This window comes from Phycodurus eques, chromosome 5, assembly GCF_024500275.1.
Source record: "Phycodurus eques isolate BA_2022a chromosome 5, UOR_Pequ_1.1, whole genome shotgun sequence".
Classification (NCBI taxonomy): Eukaryota; Metazoa; Chordata; class Actinopteri; order Syngnathiformes; family Syngnathidae; genus Phycodurus; species Phycodurus eques.
Genome location: NC_084529.1, coordinates 26,930,529 through 26,945,594, shown reverse-complemented (window position 1 = coordinate 26,945,594; position 15,066 = coordinate 26,930,529). Strand labels below are relative to the sequence as shown.

Sequence of the window (15,066 nt, the reverse complement as noted above, 5' to 3'; positions counted from 1 at the left end):
TTTTTTTTTTTTTTTTACAAGTGGTTAGCGCATCTGTCTCACAGTTCTGAAGTTTAGGTTCAAATCTGAGCTCAGGCCTTCCAGTGTGAAGGTTGCAGTTTCTTCCTAGTTTTCTCTGGGTCCTCCAGCTTCTTTCCACATCCCAAAAAGATGCTGGTTTCATTAAAGTCATTAGGCCATTAGGTATGAACATGAGTGTTAGATATATTGTAGAAGTTATCATTTATTTGCTTAGCTTGCATTAGTATTATGGACAATGTTTAGAAAGAAAGATGTCTCGCCTTCAAGAAGATGACTCAGCAGGAATCATCTGAGAGAAGGACGTGGCCGGGACGTGGCAGGTGCCATGTTTTCACCTTGAAACCCTACCCTTAGTGTGTTGTGTCTTGTAGCTTAGTACGTTATGTCTTGTAAACTTAGAAACCTCCCTATTTTCAAATAAATGCAGGAGCGACGGGAGAGATTGTTTAGAGCGTGTTGAGAGGCTGTAATCTGAACAATCTCCCATGCGCCCTCCTCATGAGTAAAAAGACCAACGTCTTCATTCCTTTTGTGTTTATTCATTATAATGTTTGGTGAGATAAATCCAACAATGAGTGTGAATGCTTGTCTGTCTGTATGTGCCCTGCGGTTGGCTGGTGACCAGTCCAGGGCGTACCCAACCCCTCGCCCAAAGTCAGCTGGCTCACCCGCAATCTTAATGAGGATAAGCGGTATAGAAAATGGATGGATGGACGTATTAGATGGACATACTAGACGTATTATGATCATTATTAGATGTGCGTTTCTGCTGTCTAATGACATTCTATCTCATTGGCGTGCAGGCTGCCAATCCTCCAGGGCGGCACCTTTAGCTTCATCACTCCCACTCTCGCCATCCTGGCACTACCCAAGTGGCAGTGTCCGCCCCTGCAAGGGCCCGCCATGTTGTCTGGGCACAACGGCACCAGCCCATTGCAGATGATGGAAAGCGGCGACGAGGTGTGGATGTCGCGAATGCGCGAGGTAAGTCCAACATGCTCATAGTTATGAACCGACATGTAAAGAGAATCACATCGTAATTGGACCGAATCACAATTGGAGCTTAATCTTATAATAATTGAAAATAAGTGAAACAGACTCAGAGAACATTGTGTTGTAACTGGAGTCAATCGTATCGTAGTTGGAGTCAATTGCAATGTAATTGGAGGGAAGCGTATTGTCTTGTAATGGGACTGAATAGTATCGCATCTTAATTGAGACACCTGTATGATAATTGGAGTGAATTGTATTGGAATCAGAGAGAATCATATTGTAATTGGAGTGAATTGTATCATAATTGGATGAAATTGCATCATAATTGCAGTTAATCGCATTGTAATTAGAGTGAATCGGATCGTGTTGCGAGAATCATATAATAATTGGAGAGAATCATATCATAATTGGATGTATATACGCAAACTACTTCCGCATACGGCAAACCGGGTGAAAGCGCTTCCTTCTCGCTCGTGTGAATGGGGAAGGCGACCATTTCAAAGCACCCGTAGAAACTTTAAACATCTACAATGTCTTTTTCAAAATGCAAGATGTCACCACAAGCCACAAATGATGCCAACAAACGGTGGGTAGGCTTCGTTCATGTGTACATGTATGATATCATATTTGGATAAATAAAAGATATACATGTATTTAACTTTTGTTCAGAGACATTAGACAAAGAAAAAATGTCAGCACGTTCGGCTTCAAACAATCATGCCATTTATGCATCGTTAGCATAGCACACACAGGAAGTCAGCTGTCCTGTGTTGCGCGTTGGTCACATGATGTTTCGCATATCGCGGATTGTAATGAGTCAATCATATTGTAATTGGAATGCACTGCATCATAATTGGCTTGAACCGTACAGAATTGAAGTGAATAGTATCATAATTGGAGTGAATCACATTGTAATTGGCAGAGGTGTGGACTCGAGTCACATGACTGGACTCGAGTCATGAAGTTAATGACTTTAAACTCGACAAACTGTCACAAGGCTTGCAACTCGACTCGGACTTGAACAGCAATGACTCGTGACTTCGCGCGGACTCGAGCCGACTGACTTGAAAACACCACCAAAAGAGGGCTGTTAAAAAAAATGTAAACAATACAGCAGGGGTGTCAAACTGATTTTTGTGGTGGGCCACATTGTAGGTATGGTTTACCTTGGAGGGCTTTTATGACCGAACGAGGGATGGGCGAGTACCGATACCAGGCGTCGGTATCGGGCTGATACCGGCCTCATTTCAAGGTGGAGGATACTTGCGAAGGCTGCCGATACCATCCACAGATACTTTAGGCAAAAAATAAAAATAAAAAATCTGACATAAAGTCCAACTCGGCAGAAGTTGCCACTACACTGTGACCTTTGACACATGGGTGAATCATTATGTGGGTCAGAAAGAAAGATCTTTGTTCACAGTTATCTGTCATTGTGTGAATTGAAATGTTATACATCAAAAGTTACCAATACGATGTATCAGTGAGTACTTAGGAGTGAATACTTGTACTGGTATCAGTCCGAAAACAAGTGGTATTGAACATCCTTACTATGAACCCATATAAATGTATGATCCCCAAATATTATTGCATAGTTACAACAAATTAACAGCTAACTAGTTTTGAAATCAGAAGTCAGTAAAAAATATTTTATACATTGTCAGTAATACTTTTTTCAATTCATTTTAAAGGGCGATTGGTTAAAAAAAAAAAAAAAAAAAAAAAAAAAAAAAGAAATGTTTGCAATATCTCAATCTGCAGTTTTGGTATTTGAGCAAGAGACTTGACGTCGACACATAGGATTAGCTTTTGCGGGCCACATGAAATGATGCGGCGGGCCGGATCTGGCCACCGGGCCATGAGTTTGACCCCTGTGCAATACAGGAACACATTTTCACCGCTAGCATGGACAAGTTTGTGAGATTTGCAGCTATTTTTGTGAGCGATCACGCAAATAGTTACACTGCGGGCCGGGCGTGCGCTGTTAGGGCTTCCTGTTCGTTACAGTCTGGTTTACTCAGTGTAGTGTTCTTAAGAGTCAGTCTTGTATGTCTTTATTTTTAATGTACTGTATTTACTACGGAAGCGTATTGCTGCCACACCAGAAAAAATAAAAAAGCTTCAGTATCACGTTATAACGAGATAAATTTCACGTTATTATTTCATGTTTCATGTTATTGTTTCATGTTATTATAACATGATAAGCTTCATGCTTTCACGTGATAAGTTTCACATTCATTCATTCATCTTCCGTTCCGCTTATCCTCACTAGAGTCGCGGGCGTGCTGGAGCCTATCCCAGCAAACTTCGGGCGAGAGGCGGGGTACACCCTGAACTGGTCGCCAGCCAATCGCAGGGCACATATAAACAAACAACCATTCGCGCACACATTCACACCTACGGGCAATTTAGAGTCTTCAATCAACCTACCATGCATGTTTTGAGATTTGGAAGGAAACCGGAGTGGCCGGAGAAAACCCACCCTGGCACGGGAGAACATACAAACTCCACACAGGCGGGGCCGGGATTTGAACCCCGGTCCTCAGAACTGTGAGGCGGATGTGCTAACTAGATGTCAACCGTTCCACCTATATACGTATATAATATATGAATTAAATATATCAATATTATTTATATTAAAATATATGATCACTTTGACGTTAAAATGACTCGAAAGGACTCAAAACTCTGTGTAGGACTTTGCTCAGGAGTTGAGACTTACTTGTGACTGGCAAAGCAACGAGTTGGTCCCCCCTCTGGTAATTGGAGTACACTATACAGCCTTTTAGTCTGAGGGGTATCATATTGCATAATTGGAGTAAGTATCGTAACTTATAACGTATAGTAAATGCATTGAATCACCTCACAACTCACTGAAGATAAGTGTCTCGTTTCATCCCTCACTTGACAGATCCAGGGAGCCATCTTGGTGTCGTCGCTGGTCCAGATCATGCTGGGCTTGACTGGCCTGGTGGGCTTCGTGCTCCGATACATCGGACCACTGGCCATCGCGCCGACAATCAACCTCATCGGCCTCTCACTGTTCGCAGAGGCCGGCAAGAAGTCGGGCGGTCACTGGGGGATCGCTGCTCTGTGAGTCTGCACAGCTAATAACTGATGAAAACATTCTAATGCTCACGATGAAGGCAATGAAGTTTGATAGCCGTCCTGCATACCAACCGGTCAGTCACCTGCCTTGTGGCAAAACAGTTTGTTAGTGGCCACTCTTCCTGTGGAATGAGACATTATTTGGGGGAGAGATGTCAGGACATTGTTGCAAGCAGAAAATAGGTGGCGCAAACCTCATCCTCTGTTCAGAGAGGACCTTTCTAGTTTGACATACTGAAAATGGCTTCTTTCACAACTCTTTCAAACCAGGGTCCTTATTATACAGAATTTGGACATTTGTTTTTAAAGGGCAACAGCAAGCAAGAACCCTATTGTGACCACATCCAGGGCACACTCCCACATAGAGAGGAGAGACATAAATAGGGGGACCTCAAACTTAAAATGTTACAACTGAAGAAGCGTTTTGGATAAAAGGTGAAACATCAACAAACAAGAAGTCCAGTTGCCTCAATTCAACTTTTGTGAATTTACCATTACCTGGATGACAAAGACTCGACACAGACATTTTCAGTCATTACTTTGCATGTGGTCGTCCGTGAGAGATGACTCGTGTCCTGAGACACGGGAAACACATCAAGGATGCGCTGCGGAGTCTCATCTTTTACAGCAGCATATTTCATTATTATCAGCAGCCCCCTATTCAAAGTGGAGACCCTGAACGAGGCCTCGGGTCTGCTTTCGGTGAAGAGGCCCTGTCCATCTGTGGAGAATCTGTGTTGCAGATGAAAGGTTTATGCCACGACTGCGCGAACGTTACATCTTCATCCCCGTGCCCCCATGCGTTTTGATGGTGGTTTTTCTTTTCTCTGTGACTTTGGTGCTGAAAAGCTTAAGTTATTAAGTGGGATTTGTCAGCACAAGTGGTTTTGTCACAGAGGGTCTGGATGCGACAGCTGCAGACGCTTAACATGAAGCACTTTTCTTCACCTAACGTAATTTCCAGCTCGAAGTGAGCAACTTCTGCATTTGCACTGAGAGACTCTTAGCCAGTATCCACCAGAGAGGCGCAAAGTAGCCAAGTCGTGTGCACGGTCAAGACACACACGTTGAGCTTACAAAACACCGGGAACAATTTTATGCTGAAGTCTATTCCTTGCTTCTTGATGTACGTAAATGTTTTTGTCAATAGGAAAGATGGTCTTCAATTCACCAAAATGTATGTTTTTGAAAACATCAAAAGCGATTTTCAACAAGCCTAATGTGCGTGGTTTTGTTAAACTTCAAAGATGATTAAAAGTCTTCTATAAACCCAATGCTTACATTGTAAAACTCAAAGACAATTTTTGATGGACCTAAAACATTTACCGTTTAACAGTTTTTAAGCAAACATGAGTTTTTAAACATCAAAGACAGGAGTTTAATGAACCGAACGTACATGGTTTTGTAAACACAAGACAGTTTAATTTTCGATTAATCTAACAAGATTGTGTTTGTTAAACATCCATCCATCCATTTTCTGAGCCGCTTCTCCTCACTAGGGTCGCGGGCGTGCTGGAGCCCATCCCAGCTGTCATCGGGCAGGAGGAGGGGTACACCCTGAACTGGTTGTCAGGCAATCGCAGGGCACATACAAACAAACAACCATTCGCACTTACATTCACACCTACGGGCAATTTAGAGTCACCAATTAACCTACCATGCATGTTTTTGGGATGTGGGAGGAAACCGGAGTGCCCGGAGAAAACCCACGCAGGCACGGGAGAACATGCAAACTCCACACAGGCGGGGCCGGGATTTGAACCCCGGTCCTCAGAACTGTGAGGCAGACGCTCTAACCAGCCGTCCACCGTGCCTGTTTGTTAAACATCAAAGACAATTTTCAATGAACCTAACATACAGACCCTTTCCAAAAAAATTTGAATATCATCAAAAAGTTTAGTTATTTCCATAATTCCATTCAAAAAGTACTTTCATAGATTGTAGATTCAGGGCCCACAATTGAAACAATTTCATGAATGTATTTGTTTATTTTTACATAATTTGGGTTTCCAGCTCATAAAACCTACGAAATCAGGAATTCAAAAAAATTAGAATACTGTGAAGAAATCACCATGTACTTTTCAGTTTTTGCAGAAAAAAAGAAAGAAATTAGGGTCACATTAAATCAGTCAAAATATGTACTTTCAAAACGATATGTTAATCTCCAGTACTTGGTTGTGAATCCCTTTGCTTTAATCACTGTCTTGATGCGCCGTGGCATTGTGGCAATCCGCCTGTGGCATTGACTGAGAGTTATGGAAGCCCAGATTTCCTTGATGCTTGCTGTCAGGTCTTTGTTTTTGGGTCTGGTGCCCCTCATTTTCCTCTTGCTAATACCCCATATATTCTCAGTAGGGTTTAGATCGGGCGAGTTGGGTGGCCAGTCAAGCACTGTGATGGCATAGCCATCAAACCAGGTTTTGGTGCGTCTGGCAGTATGGGGAGGGGCCTATGAAAGTTTAACTTTTTGAATGGAATTATGGAAATAAATAAACTTTTCCATGATATTCTAACTTTTTGGAAAGGGTCTGTATGTGGTTTTGTAAAAATCTTAAGACACATTTAAATAAATCTAACTAGGCATGGACCGGTTACTGGTTTCAAGGTATAGCTCAGTTTAAAAAAAGTCACAGTCTCAAAACTGCTAAAACGTTCCATGAGCGGTATGATCTTTTTTTTGGGGGGGCGGGGGGGCGTTTTTTTTGTTTGTTTTCTTTTTCTGGAGTCACCAGTACAGGCAAAGTGACATGACCCCCACCCCTCCCGGTGCTGGTAAAATATCATGTTTACAAGAGCAACACCCATCTCTTCAACAAATATAAGGTAACATTAATAATATCATGCTGTCTTGAAATGAATGCTAGCAACCAGCTACCAGAGTTAGTGTGTCTACAATTGGTGAAATAAACACGATAGACTTGCTACCAAGGCAGATAACATGGCTAACTAGCATGGCTAACATCAGCTCGTTTCCGCTCTGACATTACTTCACAAACCAGAGAAGAGCAGAGAAGTAGCTATTTATTTTCTGAGAAAATCTGCTGTTGTATTTAGATTTTATGTAGAACATTTTAAATGTTCAATTTATTTTTACGTTAAGTAATGTACATATGGAGAATGTTCAACAGAAAAAACGTTATTTTTATTTACCCAAACATTTCAAAAAAATACATTTTAGACCTATAGTTGCTATGCCATGGTACCGTGAAACCGCAATATTTCTGCTCAAGGTTATGATACCGTCACAATCTGATATTGGCACATATCTATACCTAACGTATGTACCAAAAAGGAGTCTTCTTTTTATCAATCTAACGTACATGGTCGTATAAACATAGAAGACAATTTTGTCCCCGAAATAAGCATTTTTGTACACGTCAAATACATTTTATAGTCTCAAATAATAACCAAAAAAATAGTTATAAAATTATTTAAATTCATATAAATATATACATTTTAAAAAATATGTAACGCTTTGGGTCTCCGATAAACCGTTTTTGTAAACATCCTAGACAATTTAGTCTTCAATTAATGTAATCTACTTGGTAAATATCAGACAATTTAGTATCTATGATGATTCAAACGTATGTGTTTTTGTAATCATCAAACAATTTAGTCTTCGATGAACCCAACGTATGCATTTTTGTAATCATCAAAGACCATTTCGAGTCTTGACTGAGCCTAATCTTTGGGTTTTTGCAAACATTAAAGACAGGTTACAGTGTTCAGTTCACCCATCGTGCATGGTTTTATAATTGCCAAAGACAAATAATTTTCTCTCTCGTCCAACTTTATGATTCGTACATGGTCACAAATTCCAGTTGTATGTAGGAATTCTTGCAGTTGTTGATTTAGGTTAATGTTCAAGAAGATACAAATAAATTTTCAGCATTGACGCTTGCCAGGTTGGACTGATGTTTTGAACAATTCCCTGGCATGAACAATGTTAATTTGTGGTGTATAGAACAATGTAATTGCCTGTCTCGAAGGGGCAGCCGGCACGGATGATTTGACTGTAGTATTTAGAGATGGAGACAATGCATGATGTCTTGCGTCAATGAGGATGTTATTAGCTTGTTTTGCTGTCTCATAATGAGGAATTATAGCAGCATCGCGCCCGGCACACATGGTTGGCATTAACTTCTCCCACTCCTTCTCTTTCATGTAGCATTCTTCACAAGTTTGATCGGTTATTATATTGTTGCTTTGAATAATGGAGGCCTGCTTTCTTTAATGAATGATTGACTTGCATAATTCAAGATCGGCCTGCCGTTGTCCCCACGGCCAACGATCAGAATCAGAATCAGAATCATCTTTATTTGCCAAGTATGTCCAAAAAACACACAAGGAATTTGTCTCCGGTAGTTGGAGCCGCTCTAGTACGACAACAGGCAGTCAATTGGCAAAGAACACTTTTGAGACATAAAGACATTGAGAAAAACAGTCACTGAGCAATAAAGGGTTGCTAGCTATGTGGTAATGCCGGTACATTTATTTATTTTTTGACAATTGTGCAAAAGATGCACAGTCCTCTAGCATTTAGAGCAGTTCGAATGACTAATATTGCAATAGTCCGGTGCAATGACCATTGTGCAAAGGGCGCCGATACTTCAAGTAGTGTATGCAGTTTAAAGTGAGTAGTAGTGCGATAATCAGTGACAATGTTGATTGTGCAAATGTTCCAGATACTCCTCAATCAGTGTGCAAATGGAGCAGATGCTACTCTGGCATGAGTGGCCAGTATTGGTCAACAACAGATATGCAAATAGTGCGGCATGGCGAGACTACTACAGTGAGTGCACGAGTAATATATAATTGGCCCGACAGAAATGTGACAACAAACTCAAGTCAAAAAATTGCCAGCATGTTGTAATGGTTAGGTGTTTAAGAAGTTGATCGCAAGAGGGAAGAAGCTGTTGGAATGTCTGCTAGTTCTAGTTTGCATTGATCGGTAGCGCCTACCTGAGGGAAGGAGCTTGAAGAGCTGGTGACCAGGATGTGGAGGGTCCGAGAGGATTTTGCACGCTCTCGTCTTAGTTCTGGCAGCGTGCAAGTCCTCAAGGGCGGGTAGGGGGGTACAAGGGAGGGTTGCGACTGTCTTCAGGCACGTAAAGGCCCTTTTTATTTTTTTTGCGTCACGACAAAATGTATTCCCAGGAATACATTTCCACCTAAGCCGGGGGAGAATTGCGGTCCTGCTCTTTAACATCTGCAGATGAGCTGCTTGTCAACACATTCATTTACATGTGATACATCACACCGCAAGGAAGTGTCACAGCGTTCTGAAAAAGTTTTTCCCACAGGAAGAAATGCCTTTATTGGACTCAGTTGGACTCAAGCCGTTATTTTCGCTCTCAAATACTGTGGCCGTGTTCACTGAATGGACTGAAAGCATGCTTTGTGTGTATGCGCTGATGTCCGTGTCACTTCCTCACCCTGTATTTCTACTCGGGTTCTCATATTAGCAAAGAAAAAAGATGCTCGATGATACGGTAAGGTTCCCTTCTGAGGGCAACAGTGATCACTTTCTTCTTAAAAGCAGCAGAGTAACTTGCCCTTCTTTTACGCTTCATTTTTTCACTTGGGAAATGTGTTATGTGACGTGGCGCTACGAGATAAATCTGCCGTCTTTATCCGATGCTGTCAAACGTACGCGGTAGCAACAGATAAGATATAATAACGCATATCAATATGGCGTCACTCGTGAGGCCATCACGATTCTCAGGGTTTGTTCAGAAATGCAAGCGTGCGCTGCTAAATTCCGGACTGTTCGGAAACTCAGTGCGTTGTTGGAATGTGCGCACTCTCGGAGTAGAATAGAGCGTCAGATTGGATTTCCGAATGCACCCTCAGTGAGCAGCGAAAATGTAACATATTTTATTTAAATTTGTGACATTAAATATCACATATCATATTGGAATACAGGTATTGAAATTATTGAATCAAAGTAGTTTCACAACCCCACAACATATGTACATACACAGAGCTGCTGACCTATAAACATTCCCTTCCAGAACAATTTGTCCCAATTTGTCAGAATTTCCATATTTTCAAAATTTTGTCAAGAACATTTCCGTGCGACAGTCATAATCAAAATCATGAATAAATTATGGCTTCAAGACATTTTAATGTTTTTATTACATCAACCTTATAGTAGTGGATGCAGTTGCAGCTTGAATCAAGGTACCAGTATGAGATTTCCACATTCCATCATCAAAAATATCTGTAAATAAATATATGGATAAGTTCACTTCGGCCAATTCTGTTTTCAACCCTGCTAACAAACAACAACAACAAAAACGCAAGTCTACTAAAGCAGGTTAATCAGATCTCAAACGTCAATACTAAAGCTCAGCACTCTATTTTGAAAACAAACAAATAACATTGCTGATAGACTGATTTGGATAGTTTATGTATGGACAATAGTTTTTGGTGTCTATTTTGTGCAATGTACTTCTTGTATGCATACAAGAAGTACGCGTAAGAGGAAGAAATGTACCATAATTACTGTTGCATGCTTTTTATATTTCCTATATCTACAATTGCTGCTGAAATGATGAGATTTCCCCATTGTGTGACTAATAAAGGTTATCTTATCTTATATTGCAAATATATAAAAATAATAATAATATACGTTTAACCTGGCCACGTTCTGAAGTGACGTGTGCGGTGACGTACTAATTCATTTTCGTTTCGGACGTGGCGTCCTGTGTGGATGTGTATTGTTTTATATTTACATCTCAAAACACGTATTAATCGGCCTGTTATTTTGTTGTTCACAGTTGGTTACTCTCTGCGAAAATGCGGTTATAGCCAGACCTATTTAACAAGTGTATTGTTTCATCAGTACAGGGGGTATGGAACGTATTTAGACCCCCTTAAATGTTTCACTCTTTTTTATATTGTTAATTTCATTTAAGTTTTTTTTCCCACATTAATGTACACACAGCACCCCATATTAACAAAAAAAAAAAAAAAAAAAAAAAAAAAAAAACAGAATTGTTGACATTTTTGCAGATTTATTAAAAAGAAAAACTGAAATATCGCACAACCATAAGTATTCAGACCCCCAGTATTTAGTAGAAGCACCCTTTTGAGCTAATACAGCCATGAGTCTTTTTGGGAATGATGCAAGGCCAGGTTAGCGTTTCAAATTAAGTTTTGAAGTCAAGGTTTGTCAAGTCAAATTATGGTTTCAAGACTGGGGTATGGTTTTAAATTAGATTACGGTTTTAAGCTTGGGTCAGGTTTAAAATTGGGTTTTAAGTTAGGGTTTCAAAGTAGAAGTCTGAAGCCAGGGTTTGGGTGTCAAATTGAGGTTTCCAGCTTTGGTGAGATTTCAGATCATTTTTCAAGTCTGGGTTAGGGTTTGAATTAAGGGCCTGAGGTCAGGGTTGGGGTTTCAAATCAAGATTTGAAGCCAAGGTGAGTATTTCTAATTATGTTTCAAGATTGGCCTAGGGTTATATGTTAGAATAGAGTTTCAAGCTTGGGTTAGGTTTCCAATTTTCAATTCAGGTTTCGGGTTTTAAATTAGGTCCTATGGGCTGAAGCCCAGGTTAGTGTTTACAACAATTGTTTGAGGGTATATTAATTTCAATTAGAGTTTCAAGTCTGGGTTTTGGTTTCAAATTAAGACTTGAAGCCAAGGTTAGTGTATGAAATTACGATTTCAAGGCAGAGTTAGGGTTTCACATTAGGATTTAAAATGAGGCTTTCAAGCCTGGGTTAGTGTCTCAAACTAGGTTTGAGTCTCAAATAAAGTAAAATGTGTAAAATGGCACTGTTGTGTATCATGCATCCACAGCACTGTGTGCCTCATCCTGCTGTTCTCGCAGTACCTGAGCAGAGTGGACGTGCCGCTGATTGCCTACAAGGACAAGAAGTGGACAGTGTTCCACTACCCTCTCTTCAAGCTCTTCTCGGTGAGTCACCAGCTTCCTCGCTTGAACTCCTTTGCCCTCAGCCGGTCTGCCATGCAAACTATTATGCTTTTATATGACTGTTGAGTAACCGCATACACACTCGCACCTGTGATGCTGGCCTGACTCCTGGAGCATGCCAAGCGTGACTTTCTGGAATGTACTGGGCTGCAGTAGCTGTGTTTCTTCATTGGCATGATGTGTCAAGCTGAGTGGCAGAGCGTTACCCAAGAGCACTCTGAGTCACTTCCGTTCCTGGCGTTGCATGCGAAAGAATCAATACGAATTCTCATCTTTCAGTGGGCGCTTTAACGTTAGATACACAAACGATACAGGGCGTCCTGGTGTGATGGAATTAGCTTTTTTTGAAAGAAGCACTTGAAAGAGAAGCCAACGCCCAACCCTGTCCTTGTTACGAAACATCACTCCGCCTGACTGATTTTACAGGGTCTCTTAAAAAGGATACGTTCTCCGCTTTAGGCCTTCGAGTTAAATCAGTTTAAAACTGTGCCCCTCTGACAAAACCTCTGGCCCCAGCCCCAGTGAATTTGGTCTACAACTGCCACTGATTTAAATAAATGTTCAATATTCTGGCAAAATTTGGTTGGAGCGCTTGCAGTTAAGTCCAAATTGGTGTTTTAAACGATGATTATTGTTTGAAACAAGGGTTAGGGTTTCAAGCCTGGTTTAGATTTTGCATCAAGGTTCAAATACAAGGGCAGTGTTTGAAATTGGGGTCCCAAGCCAGGGTTAGGAGTTTAAATTAAGGCTTCATGCCATGGTTAAGGGATTCAACTTTCAAGCATGGGTTAGTGTTTCAAACTCTGGTTACGGTTTCAAGTCGAGAAGAGGGTTTTGTATGATTTGGTTGAAAGAATGATTAATGTTTCAAACTTGCTTTAGAGTTTCAAACAATGTTTAGGGGTTCAAATTTGGGGTTTTAAGCCAAGGTGAGGGTTTCAACTGATTAGTGAGCAACGATTAGTAACTCAAATTACAATTTCAGGCCTGCTTTAGGGTTTCAAATTAGGGTTCTAAAACAGGGTTAGGGTTTTCAAATTAGGCTTCCAATCTGGGTTAGTTTAGCACAAAGGTTATGGTTGTAAGTAAGGGGTTTAAGTCAAGGTGAGGGTTTCGAATTAGGGTTTGAGGGAAAGGCTAAGGTTACAAATTACGATTTCAAGCCAGGGTTAGGGGTTTAAACAGAAATTTGAGATTCAAGGTGAGGTTTAAATTTAAGGTTTGAAGGTAAGGTTAGTTTTTCAAATTAGGGTTTCAGACCTGGGTTAGGGTTTCGAATTAATCTTTCAAACCAAGGTGAGGCCTTCAAATTAAGGTTCCAAGCCAGGGTTAGGGTTTCACACAAAGGTTTTAAGCAAACGTCACGGTTTAAAGCCTCTGTTTTACTGATCTGCAGCAGACATCATACGATGACACCAGTACAATAAATCACACTTGCATTAAGTCTTAATGTGGATTAAAGTTTTCACTGGTTGTTTCATTAACCCCAGAGAAAAAAAAAAAACACCAAGCAAGCAAACAAATGCTTGATGTAAGAGCACCCTCAACTTAGATGAAAGTAGCTTTTAAGGTTTTAAAAAACCTTAACTGGCCGACCTTGAAGCTTCGTGTAACCTGAACCCTGCGCATTATCTGCCCCGTATAATCCTACACATAGAGCAACATATCCTGATAACGTCAGAAGACCAAATCCAGGTTGTCCAAATAAAATATTTCAAGGGAATTTTCTCTGGTTTCGGGCAGCCTGCATCTGATAGCCGTGTTCAAGCGCTGCGCACGTCGTAATTTCCCTGATGCAGAATTTCTGCTTGCCAAACTCCAGGCCTTGTTCGGAATGTGCGGCGGCTGGCTGGTCTGTTTCCTTTTGACCGTTTTCGACGTGCTGCCATCCAAGTCGGACAAGTACGGCTTCTTGGCGAGGACCGACATCAACTTGGACGCCGTCGCCAACTCGCCCTGGTTCCACATTCCCTATCCAGGTAATCCCCCGAAAACGACTACTTCAAAGCATTAGCATGTTGACTGAGCACCATACAGACTCACACTAACATTTGCTGTCATATGTTTTAAATTGGGTGGCCATAACCATGTTCGGGCTATTAAAAAAAAAAATGAGGTCGCCAACAGTGTAGTGCACTCCATTTTGAAGCTAAAGTGAGGGTTTCAAGGCATGGTTAGGTTTTCAATCCAAAGTTAGGGTTTCAAATTTAGGTTTCAAGTAGTTAGGGTTCCAAATTAGGGTTTAAATCCAAGGTAACGGTTCCAAATTAGGGCTTCAAGTCAGGGTTGGGGTTTCAAGTATTATTTTTATTTGGATGGGAAAAACTTTCTGAACGTGCTGGACTCCTGTTTCTATCTCAGTGCGAGTAGTGCAGTCTATTTTGCCTCCTCCTCATTGCTTCAATTGCACACAATTCACTGAAATGTTTTACAATGAATCAAATTTGAACAAATATATTTAATGGGATGGCAGAAGCTGTCTGAATGTTCTTCCAAGTGCAAATAAAGCACTTCAATTGCCTCCATCACTACAAGATGGGATTGATTCAAGTGATTCGATTCAACAGTGGACAATATTTTTTAAAATGTATTTATATTTTTATTATCAATAAAATGCTATTACAAAAATGAAAAAGCTGTCCAAATCTTCTGGATTCCAGTTTAAATTTCAATACAAATAGTGTACTCGATTTCGTCTCCATACTGCCACAAGACGCAACAAATTTCCCACGATCCATCCATCCATCCATCCATTATCTGAGCCGCTTATCCTCAAAAGGGTCGCGGGAGGGCTGGAGCCTATCCCAGCTATCATCGGGCAGGAGTCGGGGTACACTCTGAACTGGTTGCCAGCCAATCGCAGGGCACATATAAACAAACAACCATTCACACTCACATTCACACCTACGGGCAATTTAGAGTCTTCAATTAACCTACCACACATGTTTTGGGGATGTGGGAGGAAACCGGAGTGCCCGGAGAAAACCCACACAGCCACGGT

At 40.9% G+C, this 15,066-nt stretch overlaps 1 protein-coding gene across 1 annotated transcript in view; it reads left to right on the top strand.

Moving 5' to 3' along the window:
* si:dkey-106n21.1 (solute carrier family 23 member 1) overlaps positions 1–15,066 on the top strand; it is a 66,961-nt gene that overhangs the window by 22,039 nt on the left and 29,856 nt on the right. Inside the window, exons 4-7 of the mRNA XM_061676479.1 lie at positions 825–1,005; positions 3,926–4,107; positions 11,930–12,047; positions 13,888–14,044. Of these exons, the coding sequence (XP_061532463.1) occupies positions 825–1,005; positions 3,926–4,107; positions 11,930–12,047; positions 13,888–14,044 (638 nt within the window). The remainder of the gene's footprint in view (positions 1–824; positions 1,006–3,925; positions 4,108–11,929; positions 12,048–13,887; positions 14,045–15,066) is intronic.